Source organism: Mobula hypostoma, chromosome 7 (genome assembly GCF_963921235.1).
Source record: "Mobula hypostoma chromosome 7, sMobHyp1.1, whole genome shotgun sequence".
NCBI lineage: Eukaryota > Metazoa > Chordata > Chondrichthyes > Myliobatiformes > Myliobatidae > Mobula > Mobula hypostoma.
Genome location: NC_086103.1, coordinates 142014679 through 142031075, shown reverse-complemented (window position 1 = coordinate 142031075; position 16397 = coordinate 142014679). Strand labels below are relative to the sequence as shown.

The window sequence follows — 16397 nt, the reverse complement described above, 5'->3', positions numbered from 1 at the left end:
TCCTTTAGTCTGGTGGTGCATGTACTTCTCACCCCTTTATTTGCCAACATGTATTGGTTTCAAGTTAAGGATTTGTTAGATTAAAATTCTCTTCACATTGATCTTGCTCCCAACTACCTTATAATTGATCTTGCTGCACAATCACTTGGGGTTGAAATCCCTTGTCAAAGTTGGTCTGCTTCTTTCACTATAAGGATGAGCTGAAACCTACCTGTTTTGGTGTGTTATGGCAGTGTTTCCCAACCTTTTCTTTTTAGCCCAATGCCCCTTTAAAGCACTTTCATACTTGCCAATCCTGCCCCCCCCCCTTGCCCAAAGCACCTTCATGCTTGCCAATGCCCCTCTTAGGCACAATATACTTTTCGACACCCCCATAGCGTAAAAAAACATGTCTCCATATCCTAACTTGAGAAAAATGATTCTGCTTTAAATATTTATTTGTCTTTAAACCTAGCTTACACAGTACCTGTGCACTATACAGCAGCTTCGGTATCAGTGTGATCCTTGAGCATGGTGGTTTTTAGCAAGAGTTGAAATACTTGCTTCAAGTTGTTACAGCAAAAGCCTCAGTTCCCCGCACATAACAAGGGGTTTCTGAATTATTGTGAGCAGCAGTCCCCAACCACCGGGCCGCAAAGCATGTGCTACTGGGCCGCAAGGAAACGATATGAGTCAGCTGCACCTTTCCTCATTCCCTGTCACGCACTGATGAACTTGAACATAGGGTTGCCAGCTGTCCCGTATTTGCCGGGACATCCCGTATATTGGACTAAATTGGTTTGTCCCATACAGGACCACCCTTCTCCAGTATTTCCCCCGCTAAGGTAGAGCGTTCCTATGAAACCTTTCGTGCTGAAATGGCGTAAAGCGAAGAAGCAATTACCATTAATTTATATGGGAAAAATTCGTGAGCGTTCCCAGACCCAAAAAATAACCTACCAAATCATATCAAATAACACATAAAACCTAAAATAACATTAACATATAGTAAAAGCGGGAATAATACGATAAATACGCAGCCTATATAAAGTAGAAATAATGTATGTACAGTATAGTTGGGAAGATTAAGCCAAAACTGATCTGCGGGAAAAAAATAGGCACGGCCCTGCATGCGCACATCACATACGCACACATCACGCATGCGCACAGAGGTGCCCGCGCAAGGCTTCATGATAATGGTAGTCTTTCTCAGGGTAAACACCAGTGTCCCATATTTGACTGGTACTTTTGTCCCTTATTTGGGAGTGAGAAAGTTGGCAACCCTAACTGAAAAAGACATGTTGAGGTGAGAGTAATCCTACTTCAACACCACCCCCCCCACCCGGTCAGCCGGTCCGCAAGAATATTGTCAATATTGAACTGGTCCGCAGTGCAATAAAGGTTGGGGACCCCTGATTGTGAGCATGTGTTTCACTGCATGAAGCCTCTTTCAACAAGGTAGAAGGATGGAAATGCAATGAAGAGCAGTTTGTAAGCACAAAATAATCTGCAGATGCTGGGGTCAAAGCAACAGTCACAACACGCTGGAGGAACTCAGCAGGTCGGGCAGCATCTGTGGAAAAGATCAGTCGATGTTCCGGCCCGAAACGTTGACCGATCTTTTCAATGGATGCTGCCCAACCTGCTGAGTTCCTCCAGCGTGTTGTGAGAAGAACAGTTTGGCTCTTTTCCAAAGACCAGGAAATTTCATGTGATAGTGTAGCCACGTACCACAAAAGCCGACATTTTTGAAAAGCATTTTTGCTGCTTCATCATTCTGAATTTTGATAATTTCTTCTTGCAAGCTCTCTTCCTGTTCTTCCATCTTGTAAAGAAATGGGTTATTTACATAGTCTGGAATTTCCAGATTGTTCAAATTCTTGAATCGATTCTGAAAATCCTTCTTCAGTGACTGCAGGTGTAAGCGGTACTCTTGCAAATCACCGTCTATGAAAGAGAGTGCCATATTTTCCATGCAGGGAAATTGTGCAAAAATTCTTCTCCCAATGTTTTGCCTATATATTTTCAATTTTCTGGTAAAAGTGGACATGGCACTTTTTGCCTGGATAAAATTGAAATTCTCACTCTGCAGTTTCATATTTGGAATGCTCATTTTGCCGTGCGGTTTGGCTAGATATGCCATACTTCCATGTAGAGGTTCAGTCTTGTTTCCCAAGCTCTTGTCAACTTTGAGCAAAAATTCAACCACAGTGTTGAAAAGATCAAAAACATTTTAAGCAGCAGTCTTTTGACAGCCAGTGCACTTCAGTGTGAAGAAGCATGTGTTCAACCTCTTCATCATTATCTTGGCATAATTGGCGAAAGAGTCGGGTATTTAATGGATGAGCTTTAATTTTGTTGATAGCAAATATTACAAGAGTCATGAATTACACAATAGATTGCAAACAGACTTGGAATTTCTTTTTTTCATAAATGCCACTAAACCAGCATGGTGGCCTGTTATATATGGTGCACCATCTGTTGCATAGGAGTTCATGTTCCTAATTGGAATACTTTTACCCTCAGAATACATTTTGAGCTCGTCGCAAAGTGATTCTTAGTTGATAACTGTTTTTGACTTTTTACAAAAGAGAAACTCCTCAAACTTAAACATTTATGGATAAACCTTATATATGTCATTAGCAATGCCTCATTGTCTCGCAATGTTGAATGTTACAGTTGTATCCAAAATTCTGTTTTTTTTGTAACTCTATGCACAGTTGATACTCAATGCCTTTTTTCATTTCATCAATACAACGAGCTACAGAATTATTACTCAGATGAATTGATTTTAAAATACTGGGATCCATTTTGAGAACAGTGGTGACCACTTCTGATACAGCAGGCATTATTAATCTTTCACCAACTGTATGAGATTTTCCACATTTTGATATCACTTTGGAAATGTTATAAGAAGCAAAGAGACCGCTATGAAGATCTTTTAGCTTTCTTTGCAAATGACTCGAGTGTGCAACACTTTCCAAGTGCATCTTTCATCTTCTGGAACTGAGTAATACCATAAGTAGCCTTTTCAGGGTGTCTTTTATGGAAATGTTCCTGCAATCTTGATGGTTTCATGGTTTCATTAGACAGTACAGTATTACAAATAAGACACATGGGGTGTAGCTGATCTGACAGGAATGGAATAAAGCCATACTGCAGGTATGTAACATTGACGCACTTTCTGCAGTTTCTTTTGCTTAACAGGATTAGAATTCAAGGCTTCATCCCCTTCAGACTGATAGAGATAGCACTGTACGTATTTATCCATCAATAACCAGGCTAAATTAAAATAAAAATATTAACACAAACTGGGAATGCCTATTGGATGTTGACGACGGCAGCTAGTTGACGTGAATGGAACAGTGGTAATGGCACACATATGAAGCTGGGGTCACTTTGAACACCTCGAGGAATCGGTTTCAGCAGGTTCATTGATTGGCTCTATTTCACCGTTTGGTTCCAGCCAGTGCTGTATCGTTGTGCTGCCTGTTTTCCATAGATCTGTAGAGAAAGTTGAGAGGGTGTACTTGACTTACCAACTGTTAAATTACACGACATGTGCCATGAGTCATGGGAACTGTTGGGCTAATTTATGCATCCCCTATAATGTCTGTTTGGTTGGTGAAGTTGGATGAGATTGCCGAGTTTTGGACACGTTGTGACGACGAGTGCTCACTGTTTGCAGAGCTATGGCTTTTCCTGTGTTCCAGTGCCTCATCCTTTATTTTTCTGGAAGTGCCTGCTCTACTAATGGTACGTTAGGTATTGTGCTTCAAGTTAGGATGCTGCTCCCCCCCACCGGCCCCAAGAATCTTGAACACCCCCTGACGACTTCTATTTTCCCTAATGCCCCTAGGACATGTAACTGCCTGTTGGGGGACGATACCATCCTCATTGGGAATCACTGTTAGGGTGATCTAATATCCTCCACTGTGGCTGGTGTATTATTTTGTTTGATAATAATGCTATACATGTCATGGACGAGACATCTAAAAATAAGTTCTGGTTGAGACTTTGTAATGGCTCTTTTGTGCCTAACTAAAGTTTGCTAATATTCCATACTGCAAAACTCTGTTGGCGTTCTGACTTTTCTGTGACCGGGAGCCTGAATTAATTCAGCTACCAAGGTCAAGGTATTACTGTTGAGTGGCATCTCTCAACTGAAATGTTGCAGCTGACCAACAGCATTACTTCAGCTGTTGTTTGCAATTGCATAAATAGAAACACACTGGTAACATACTTTCAGTATACAGTGATTAACTAGGTAGGAAGACTTGCAGAATTTTCCCTGTAGACATTGGCTTCACAGGCATATAACTCTGAACGTTAACACTTACGTTGACCCCACCTTGGCACCATATGGTCTGGGCATCTTGTCAGTTACTTTGAAGTTGTAACAATGCTTATAGTATTTTTGGGGTGAATAGAAGGGGAATAGAAGTGTTACAATTGATTCAAAATTGCTATTCGAAGACTGCACCACTTTTCTCCCCTGAGTTATTGTATGACTAATGTATGGTTTTTCAAATTGAGCATGGGACTCTAAAGCTAACAAAGCATTGATACTTTCCTCAGAGTCCTTGCACTCAGCTGTGTTTACCTTCATAATTATTAGAGAGGATCATTTTTTATACCTTCAGTTTCTGTCTAATTTGGAAAAAGTACTGAGTCTCTTATTTAATTACAGATCATTTTATATTTTTAGGTTTGATATTTATAGGTGCAGACACACTGACACTTGCACTTTTTCTAAAATATGAACTGATCCTTTTTGTCAGCTTTATCCCCATCTCTTCCTTTTCGACACCCATGTTTTTGGTCACATGCAACTTCTCCAGTTATTTTGCCCTGACACTTAAAAATAAATCTTAAATCATGTTATTTTGTTGCCTGTGAGAAACAAAAGAGCCCAAGCAGTTAGATCACTCATACCAACAATAAGAGAAAGATGACTCAGACTCCTACGACACATCATGCAGAAAGATGAACTAGAAAAATTCATACTCTCTGGAAAGATTGAGGGGAGAAAACCCAGAGGAAGACCTCAGCTTATGTACATCAAAAGCCTAGCCAGGTGGCTACACATGGAGGAAATGGAAGTCATCCAAAGAACGAGGGATAGATCTATATGGAAAACCATGGTCACCAACGTCCGCATTGGATATGGTACCTAGACAGACAGACAGACATGAGAAACTTTCTCTAGCAGTCTTTCAATATTACCTTTGGTAATATATTTTTAAATTTCATTTTGGGAATTTATTATATGAAGGTGCAGATTTAACATAGCAACCAACATAGTTTAATTCTTATTTATTAAAAGCTTCTGTCTGTTCGTTAGCTACAACTTGAACATGCGTTGAGATGAAATCTATTGTACTTAAAACAAAATTTGGCTCCAGGTCTTGCCCTCTCACCCCCTGAAAAAAAATTGCCTTGTACTTGTGTCAGTACTTGTTATGTGCATATTTTATTATACATTTTTAAGAGTTTATGATAAGCAGATGAAACCCTGATAATTACTATCATGTGCAACAAGAGCAAATACCTTAATTTAATAATATCTCAAATCTAGCATTGAAGTATTATCTTCATTTTTAATCATACCAAGTCTGTACAGTCTGTTTCTACATGTTTCCTACACAGTTTTATATCTTGGGAACCTAATCCTATTTATAGGACAAAATCTATTAATTATTTATTGGTCAATTTAATTGTTGAATGATAACAAATCGGAAGTTTTATTTTATTTAAAATTGAGGACTAAAATCCCATTCCAAACACAAAGCAACTTTTTTGTTAATTTTGAATGGTGTACGTATCCGTATAGTTTTGACTACAATTTTTAACATGTTTTACATCAGGTTGCATAATTTCAGTTTTATTTTTAAAGAATATTGTCTACTTTATCTTGAAGATAGGTGGCACTCTGACACTGTTTTCTATCACTTGTACCTACCTGCCTGAAGAGCCAAGGGAACTCAGCCACGTTCATAATTCCTTTTTGCTGTGGCAGAATCTTACTAATCCTTCCCCTGCCCTTAATCTTCTCTTTTATGAGTATTATTGATTCCGTTCAGCACTTGTTCATCATTATACAAATACTGTAAGCTAGCCTTCACTTCACTGGCAACCTTTTCACTTTGGTTCAAGCCCTTAGAGATGTCCAGGATTTTGATAAGTGAAGTGGACTTCGCACAAAATGGTTATTTTAAAGCTGTATTGTACTGCAATTCAAGTTTAAAAAAAAATCTAATGTATCTTGCAGCAGACGTTGGCTTGTTCGATCCTAACAGCATTACTGAGTGAATTCTCGAGTTCCACTAAAACCAGCAATATAGGCCTCAGTATGGAATTCCACGGGAGCTGTAAAAGAATTTTTCAGGTAAAAAAAATTACTAATGTGAAGAATTATTGAAAGATAATGTATCATTAATGAGATCACCCCAAAATCACTATATTTTGATCAAATTTTATTTTTGAATGAGGCCTTTATTTACAACTCAAGATATGAATCTTTTACAATGCCTTTATCTCTGAATAAGTCTTCTAAGATAGTTAATATATTTAAATTGTTGATTATGAAGGTTATTGTCATCTCCTATTGTCAAAGCTTATTGTTATGCTATTAAACACTCAACAGGCAAGGATGCAAAAACAACTTGGACTGGCATTGTCTTTTCACCATTCTTGCTGTTTCAACTGATTGTTGAAAGTAAAGCTAAACCGGAGGAATTAAAGTTTTAAATCAACAATTAAAAGAGTAGTTGGTGGTCTGGGTCATCCTATTCCAAGCAGTTTCAAATCGTAAACATATTAAAAAAAAGCATAAATTTAAGCATTATATTTAATATATCTTCACTGTTCTGTTTTAAATTTTTTTTACAGTCTAATATTTTGTATGTATTTGGGCTTTTTTAAAATAGCATTTCAGATGAAACATTGTAACAACTCATAATTTTTCTGTAAGCACAAAGTGCTTAGGTGAGGCACACCAGTTTCAGGGCAAAGACATATTTATCAACCTTCTTAATAAAAAATTTTTTACAGATTACAGTTTAATTTTCAGCCGGAATGATGATCAAAAATGCTTTGTAATCATTACATAAAATGTGTTCTCCATCTAACCATTACAGATATGAATGTTACGATGCTGGTTTTTGAAAAGGGCAGTGTTTACAGTATTGGAATTAATTAATTTAATCAGTTTAAATTTATGTCAACAATGACCACAAAGAACACAAAGCATCTGTCTTCAGACTTATTAAAATGCAGCCTGCAGTTCAGTGTGATAGATTTAAAAAATCTGTTTATGTCTAGATGTATTTATTTACATTTAGTACATTTTTGAAAGTATTCCTTTCCTGTGACATATATACTGCTAAGATGTTTCATTGATACATGATTTCTGACATAATGCACTGTTAACAGTAACAAACAGTTAAACAGAAATACTGTATTCAAATCCTAAGTCAAGGTTTAAAACACTAAATCAGTGTTGACTGTAACTGGATTATGCATGTTTTTTTTGTTCTTGTAACTGAAAATACAGGAAGATGACCTTCGGCAAATATTTGTTTTGACGGTTGAGGTGCTTCAAGAATTCAGCCGACGAGAAAACCTCAATGCTCAAATGTCTTCTGTGTTCCAGCGTTACCTTGCACTAGCTAATCAAGTCTTAAGCTGGAACTTTCTTCCTCCAAATTATATCCTTTTAAGCTTCATTTTTATTTGTGTGTTTGTAGAGTGGTGAGTAAGTTACGTGGACGTTAATGGTTTTTTCGAAAATAGCTTTGATTGAAATGAAGAAGCATAAGCATTCTGCTGTCGGAGCTGGAGATGAATTTTCAATTCTAGATTAGGGTTTAATCATTTGATGTGAATATGTGTGCATCACTTGAAAACCATTGAAGCAGTACTTTATTTAAATTAAAATCTGACCAACAAACTTTATCAGGGTATGGTTCCTGTAGAGCCATACCTGAAAAAAGAGGTAATCTTAAATAGAGAAGCAAATTGGTAAAGGAAAGAATAATTCCACAATTTATCATTTTGCAGTTTGGTTATGTTATCTAACCAAATTTTGTGGTTAATAGAAATAGTTAAATGTTTGGTTTAAGAAAAAGTCTAATTAATAAAATTTATGTTGTTTTTTCCTTGAGCGTACATAAGCCTACTGGGGAGAGATCGTGGTACATATTGGTACCAACGACATAGGTCGGAAAAGGGAGGAGGTCCTGGAAACAGACTACAGGGAGTTAGGAAGGAAGTTGAGAAGCAGGACCTCAAAAGTAGTCATCTTAGGATTACTGCCTGTGCCACGCAACAGTGAGTATAGGGATAGAATGAGGTGGAGGATAAATACGTGGCTGAGGGATTGGAGCAGGGGGCAGGGATTCAGATTTCTGGATCACTGGGACCTCTTGGGGCTGGCGTGACCTGTACAAAAAGGACGGGTTGCACTTGAATCCGAGGGGGACCAATATCCTGGCAGGGAGGTTTGCAAAGGCTGTCGGGGAGAGTTTAAACTAGAATTGCTGGGGGGGGGGGGGAAGCGAACTGAAGAGATAGAGGGAAGGGGCTGTTAGCTCACAAATGGAGAAAGCTTGGAGACGGTGTGAGAGGGAGGATAGTCAGGTGATAGAGAAGGAATGCGCTCAGACCGATGGTTTGAGATGTGTCTGTTTTAATGCAAGAGGCATTTTGAGCAAAGCGGATGAGCTTAGAGCGTGGATCAGTGCTTGGAGATATGATATGGTGGCCATTACAGAGACTTGGATGACTCAGAGGCAGGAACGGTTACTTAGAGTGCCAGACTTTAGATGTTTCAGAAAGGACACAGAGGGAGGCAAAAGAGGTGGGGGTGCTGCACTGCTGATCAGAGATGGTGTCATGGCTGCAGAAAAGGAGAAAGTCATGGAGGGATTGTATACTGAGTCTCTGTGGGTGGAACTTGGAAACAGGAAGGGATCAGTAACTCTACTGGGTGTTTTTTATAGACCACCCAGTAGTAACAGGGACATAGAGGAGCAGGTAGGGAGACAGATTCTGGAAAGGAGTAATAATAACAGGGTTGTCGAGGTGGGAGATTTTAGTTTCCCAAATATTGACTGGCATCTCCCTAGAGCAAGGGGTTTAGATGGGGTAGAGTTTGTTACGTGTGTTCAGGAAGGTTTCTTGACACAATATGTAGATAAGCCTACAAGAGGAGAGGCTGTACTTGATCTGGTATTGACAAATGAACCTGGTCAGGTGTCGGGTCTCTCAGTGGTGCAGCATTTCGGAGATAGTGATCACAATTCTATCTCCCTTATCATAGCATTGGAGAGGGATAGGAACAGACAAGTTAGGAAAGTGTTTAATTGGAGTATGGGGAAATACGAAGCTATCAGGCAGGAACTTGGAAGCATAAATTGGGAACAGATGTTCTCAGGGAAATGTACAGCAGTAATGTGGCAAATGTTTGGGCTGGCTCGTGGCGCAGTGACATCAGTGCCGGACTCTGGACGAAGGTTCTGGGGTTCGGACCCAGTTGGGGCTGCTCCCGAGTACGCTTTCCATCTGTGCAGGGTTGAGGGTTGAGATTGCAACTGGACTTTGTAAAATAAAGGGAAAAATACTGCAAAATGTCTGTGTGAGGAGTGGCGTGCTACACAGTCTGTCTCTCTCACTCCGCACCTTGTAAAGGCATGAAAAAGACATCACCCTGCCAACAGGACAGTGACTGAAACTGTCAGCACACACATGCACACACAAGTACTCAAATACTTGCACTAACGGCACTTTGTTCATTACTGTGATATCCTGGTATTGCTGCAACTTATTTTCTGCTACTTATCTATTTAATACTGTTTTTCTATTACTATCTTGTTTTTATCTACCGCTTTATTTAATTGCCTGAGAGGAAGCCAAACAGAGTTTCATCGTACCTACGTATAATGACAATAAAGATCATTCAATTCAATTCAATTCAACATCACACGCGCACGCATGGACGCACACGCCAAAAAAAAAAGAAATATGGCAAATGTTCAGGGGATATTTGCATGGAGTTCTGCATAGGTACCTTGCGATGAACAGGGAAAGGATGGTAGGGTATAAGAACCATGATGTACAAAGGCTGTTGAAAATCTAGTCGAAGAAAAGAAAAGCTTACGAAAGGTTAAAAAAAACTAGGTAATGATAGAGATCCAGAAGATTGTAAGGCCAGCAGGAAGGAGCTTAAGAATGAAATTAGGAGAGCCAGAAGGAACCATGAGAAGGCCTCGGTGGACAGGATTAAGGAAAACCCCAAGGCGTTCTACAAGTACGTGAAGAGCAAGAGGATAAGACGTGAAAGAATAGGACCGATCAAGTATGGCAGTGGGAAGGAGTGTATGGAACCGGAGGAGATAACAGAGGTATTAAGTGAATACTTTGCTTCAATATTCACTACGTAAAAGGATCTTGGCGATTATAGGGATGGCTTACAGTGGATTGAAAAGCTTGAGCTTGTGGACATTAAGAAAGAGGATGTACTGGAGCTTTTGGAAAGCATCAAGTTTGATAAGTTTCCAGGACTGGATGAGATGTACCCCAGGCTACTGTGGAAGGTGAGGGAGGAGATTGCTGAGCCTTTGGCAATGATCTTTGCATCATCAATGGGGACGGGAGAGGTTCCAGAGGATTGGAGGGTTGCAGATCTTGTTCCCTTATTCAAGAAAGGGAGTAGAGATAGCCCAGAAAATTATAGACCAGAGAGTCTTACTTCAGTAGTTGGTAAGTTGTTGGAAAAGATCCTGAGTGGCAGGATTTATGAATGTTTGGAGAGGCATAATATGATCAGGAATAGTCAGCATGGCTTTGTGAAAGACAGGCCATGCCTTAAGAGCCTGATTGAATTTTTTGAGTATGTGACTAAACACATCGATGAAGGTAGAGCAGTAGATGTAGTGTATATGAATTTCAGTAAGGCATTTGATAAAGTACCCCATGCAAGGCTTACTGAAAAATTAAGGAGGCATGGGATCCAAGGGGATTTTGCTTTGTGGATCCAGAACTGGCTTGCTCACAGAAGGCAAAGACGGGTCATATTCTGCATGGAGGTCGGTGACCAGTGGTGTGCCTCGAGGATCTGTTCTGGGACCCCTACTCTTTGTGATTTTTATAAATGAGCTGGATGAGGAAGTGGAGGGGTGGGTTAGTAAATTTGCTGTTGACACAAAGGTTAGGGGTGTGGTGGATAGTGTGGAGGGCTGTCAGAGGTTACAGCAGGACATCGATAGGATGTAAAACTGGGCTGAGAAGTGGCAGATGGAGTTCAACCCAGATAAGTGTGAGGTGGTTCATTTTGGTAGGTCAAATATGATGGCAGGATATAGTAATTAATGGTAAGACTCTTGGCAGTGTGGAGGATCAGAGGGATCTTGGGGGTTGGAGTCCATAGGACACTCGAAGCTGCTATGCAGGTTGATTCTGTGGTTAAGAAGGCATACGGCATACGGTGCATTGGCCTTCATCAACCGTGGGATTAAGTTCAAGAGCCGAGAGGTAATGTTACAGCTATATAGGACCCTGGTCTGGCCCCAGTTGGAATACTGTGCTTAGTTCTGGTCACCTTACTACAGGAATAATGTGGAAACCATAGAAAGGGTGCAGAGGAGATTTACAAGGATGTTGCCTGGATTGGGAAGCATGCCTTATGAGAACAGGTTGAGTGAACTCTGCCTTTTCTCCTTGGAGCAGTGGAGGATGAGTGGTGACCTAACAGAGGTGTATAAGGTGATGAGAGCATTGATTGTGTGGATAGTCAGAGGTCTTTTCCCAGGGCTGAAATGGCTAACACTTGAGAGCACAGTTTTAAGGTGCTTGGAAGTAGGTACAGAGAAGATGTCAGGGGTAAGTTTTTTACGCAGAGAGTGGTCAGTGCATGGAATGGGCTGCTGGCGACGGTGGTGGAGGCAGATACGATAGGGTCTTTTACGAGACCCTGGATAGGTACATGGAGCTTAGAAAAATAGAGGTCTATGGGTAACCTTAGGTAATTTCTAAGTAAGTACATGTTTGGCACAGCATTTTGGGCCGAAAGGCCTGTATTGTGCTGTAAGTTTCTATGTTTCCATGTACAGACAAAATGCAGAATAAAATATAATGACATCCCTGGCTTCTCTCCCCTGCATTAAAATCTTATCTCCTCCATTCTTAACATAAACAAATGTGAGAATTTTGTAGATGGCTATTATTATTGTTTGAAATAAAAACGAAGTGCTGGAAATACTCAGCAGGCCAGGCTGCATCTGTGGCAAAACAAAGTTAAGTTTCAGGATGAAGACTATAGACAATAGATGCAGGAGCAGGCCCTTCGAGCCAGCACCGCCATTCACTGTGATCATGGCTGATCATCCACAATCAGTATCCAGTTCCTGCCTTATCCCCATAACCTTTGATTCTGCTATCTTTAAGAGCTCTATCCATCTCTTTCTTGAAAGCATCCAGAGACTTGTCCTCCACAGCCTTCTGGGGCAGAGCATTCCATATATCCACCACTCTCTGTTTGAAAAAGTTTTTCCTCAACTTCGTTCTAAATGGCCTACCCCTTATTCTTAAACTGTGGCCTCTGGTTCTGGACTCACCCATCAGCGGGAACATGCTTCCTGCCTCCAGCATGTCCAATCCCTTAATAATCATATATGTTTCAATAAGATCCCCTCTCAGCCTTCTAAATTCCAGAGTATACAAGCCCAGTCGCTCCAACCTTTCGACATATGACAGTCCCGCCATCCCGGGAATTAAATTTGTGAACCTACGCTGCACTCCCTCAATAGCAAGAATGTCCTTTCTCAAATTTGGAGACCAAAACTGCACACCGTACTCCAGGTGTGGTCTCACCAGGGCCCTGTACAGCTGCAGAAGAACTTCTTTGCTCTTATACTCAATTCCCCTTGTTATGAAGGCTGGCACGTCATTAGCTTTCTTCACAGCCTGCTGTACTTGCATGCTTGCTTTCAGTGACTGATGTACAAGAACACCTAGATCTCATTGTACTTCCCCTTTTCCTAACTTGACTCCATTTAGATAATCTGCCTTCCTGTTCTTACCAGCAAAGTGGATAACCTCACATTTATCCACATTAAACTGCATCTGCCCACTCACCCAGCCTGTCCAAGTCACCCTGCATTCTCATAATATCCTCCTCACACTTCACACTGCCACCCAGCTTTGTGTCATTGGCAAATTTGCTAATGTGACTCTTAATTCCCTCATCTAAATCATTAATATATATTGTAAACAGCTGCGGTCCCAGCACTGAACCCTACGGTACCCCACTGGTCACTGCCTGCCATTCCGAAAGGGACCTGTTAATCGCTACTCTTTGTTTTCTGTCAGCCAGCCAATTTTCAATCCATGTCAGTACTCTGCCCCCAATACCATGTGCCCTAATTTTGCCCACTGATCTCCTATGCGGGACTTTATCAAAGGCTTTCTGAAGGTCCAGGTACACTACATCCACTGGCTCTCCCTTATCCATTTTCATAGTTACATCCTCAAAAAATTCCAGAAGGTTAGTCAAGCACGATTTCCCCTTCATAAATCCATGCTGACCTGGACCGATCCTGTTACTGCCGTCCAGATGTGTCGTAATTTCATCTTTTATAATTGACTCCAGCATCTTTCCCACCACCGACGTCAGGCTAACTGGTGTATAATTCCGTTTTCTCTCTTCCTCCCTTCTTGAAGAGGGAGACAACATTAGCCACCAGATTTGGGGAGAAGATCGACGTGAATCCTGTCAGAAAGCAGATAGAACTTCAGGTTAGCCATTCCTAAAAGGGAAGTGGCAGTGATTTTTTTGGTTTCCTGATGCTCATTGGAACACCTATGGTTTTATCTACTAATAATGTATAGTCGACTAGATCCTATTTCTCATTGACCTGCTGCCCGACAGCAGCAACATCTGAAGAAGCCAGTTTTATCTGATTATTAATTCTCTTGAACTTCTATTTTTTAATTTGTTAAATTTCAGTAACGAATAACCAGAATTTATTCCAACTTAATGTTGAGGAAAAATTGAGCCTTTGGTCCCCATCAGAAACAACATTTCTTTTTATCAACTTTGTCCTTCACCATGGCATCTTGCCACCTTCATGATATATTTGATCAAAAACTTTTGACCAACTTGGGTTTCTAGCTTTTGCAACTTTTCTCTTATGTGTGATTGGCCAACTATCCATGCCATCTTTCATATTGCTTTTTTCCATTTGATAGTATTTGCCATCTCTTGTCCCTGAATCAAATTATTTGCTGAAGCATCATTGACTATGGGAAAACTCTTTTAGTTGGCATTCTCCATTGGTATCGTCTAAAAAACTGATATTATCAAAAACTGTGGTGTCAGTGTCCTGATTCACATTAAGTCTGATTCACTCATAATTCCTATGCTAATATGTATTAACTCCCAGTTAGATCATGTCTGGATTTGGGGATTATAATCCTGTATGCTCGAAATACTGCAGATGTCGGAAATCTGAAATGATAGGGAAAATGCTACAACTTTATAACACTCTGGATAGGCCACATCTAGAGTATTGCATATGGTTCTGGTCGCCCCGCAGTAGGAAGGATGTTGAGGCTTTGGAGAGGGTGCTGCCTGGTTTAGAATGAATGTGCTATCATGAGGCTGGATAAATTTGGATTGTTTTCTCTCGAGCACCGGAGGCTGAGGGGAGATCTGGTAGAAGTTTGCAAGATTATGAGAGACATAGATAGAGTGGACAGAGAGTATTTATTTGCCAGGGTTGAAATGTCTAATATCAGAGGGCATGCATTGAAGGTGAAAGAAGGTAGGTTTAAAGGAGATGTGAGGATTAAGTTTTTTTTTTACCTAGAGAGTTGTGGATGCCTGAAATATACTGCTTGTTATAGTGGTAGAGGCAAATACATCAGATGCTTTTAAGAGATGTTTCTATAGGTGCATGGATGTAAGGAGAATGGATGGATAGTGACATGGTGTAGGTAGGAGGGAGTAGCATTCGGATGGCTTTGATTTGCTTTTTAGCTGGTTTAGCACAACATTGTGTGCCAAACAGCCTTTTCCTGTGCTGTATTATTCTGTGTTCTAAATACTCGAAGTTGGGCTGCATTTGCTAAAAAGAGAATAAGAGCCAATGTTTCATTTGACCTTTCGCCATTCTCAGTCTGAGATTGACACAGTTTCTCCACAAATCTGGAATAATCTTGGAATTTCCAGAAAATTTTATTTTAGTTAAATGGATTATATAAATTAGGTAATGCAATTATTCTTACTATCCTATGACTATATTATGGCCAGTGATATTTGGGTATTTGTATTGCTATTTTGAACTTCATTGAACTGAATAACTATCTGTTCAGTTCTTTTGAGAGTTGATGAGAACTGAATAGTATAGTAATCCTATAGTGCCAAAATTGTCAACAGTACATTAGTATGAATTGTCTTACTAAAAATAACAGGATGTGACAGCTAAATATTGTGGCTGGTTAAAATAGTGCCAATAAACCTAACTGCTTTGAAGAGATCACTAGTCTAGTCTAGTTCTAATCATTTGAAGTAAGTAAACACTAATCTCTTACAGTTTTACCTTTGATTCCAGTCATTTATGAAATGTGTGTTCATCTCTATATTTTGAATAATTTAGTGATGATTTTTGCATGCAAGCTATTCTTTAAGATGACAATGAAAAAATTTTACAGACATACTGAACAAAAGCATGGATAGTGAGCTTTGTAATTACTTATTAAAGTTAAGGATTTTTGTAAATGAATCAAACTTGCTTTTAAATCTGTCAATGTGAACTTTGAAAGTAATTCTTTTGAGGTTTGACTTTTGAAGAAATAGGTTTTAACAAATTAATTCATATTGCCAAAGCTTAAATAGAATAGAGTTGATACTTTAATTTTTAATTATAAAATAACAGCTTACACAAACCATTTGAATGCAACTATTTTTAGGGCGCAAAACCCCTTGGCTACTTTAAACTACCTGTGTTTTGGCCAAATGAGAGCATAGATTTAGCCAGAGTGCTGTAAAATCTGTGGAATGCCTTCCAAGTCAGTAGAGACAAACAATGCATGACTGCGGCAGGCAAAAGCTATATATAGGTGTTTCTTTCAAGTGGGATGCTCTTCAGCTGTTTTTTTTATTATCTCCGCTTTACAGCTTTCTTTAAGCGTATAAAGTAATTATCATGTAACTTTAGTCAGTGGTAGTTTAACTGACATCCAGGAACAAGCAGAAACTGCCAAGAATATTGCTAATAGGTATGTCATATTTTTATTATATTTTTAGATTTCTCATCACAAAATCCGTTTGATTGCAAAAAAAATTGCCAGATCTATTTGAACCACGTTAAAATTAACTTTCGTTCTCCTTAAAGAAACCTAATAAATCTTTGACGTTG

General features: G+C 39.6%; 1 protein-coding gene across 1 annotated transcript in view; it reads left to right on the top strand.

The window, feature by feature from the left end:
- xpo4 (exportin 4) overlaps positions 1-16397 on the top strand; it is a 111112-nt gene that overhangs the window by 39291 nt on the left and 55424 nt on the right. Inside the window, exons 5-6 of the mRNA XM_063054179.1 lie at positions 6251-6367; positions 7535-7688. Coding sequence (XP_062910249.1) covers positions 6251-6367; positions 7535-7688 — 271 coding nt within the window. The remainder of the gene's footprint in view (positions 1-6250; positions 6368-7534; positions 7689-16397) is intronic.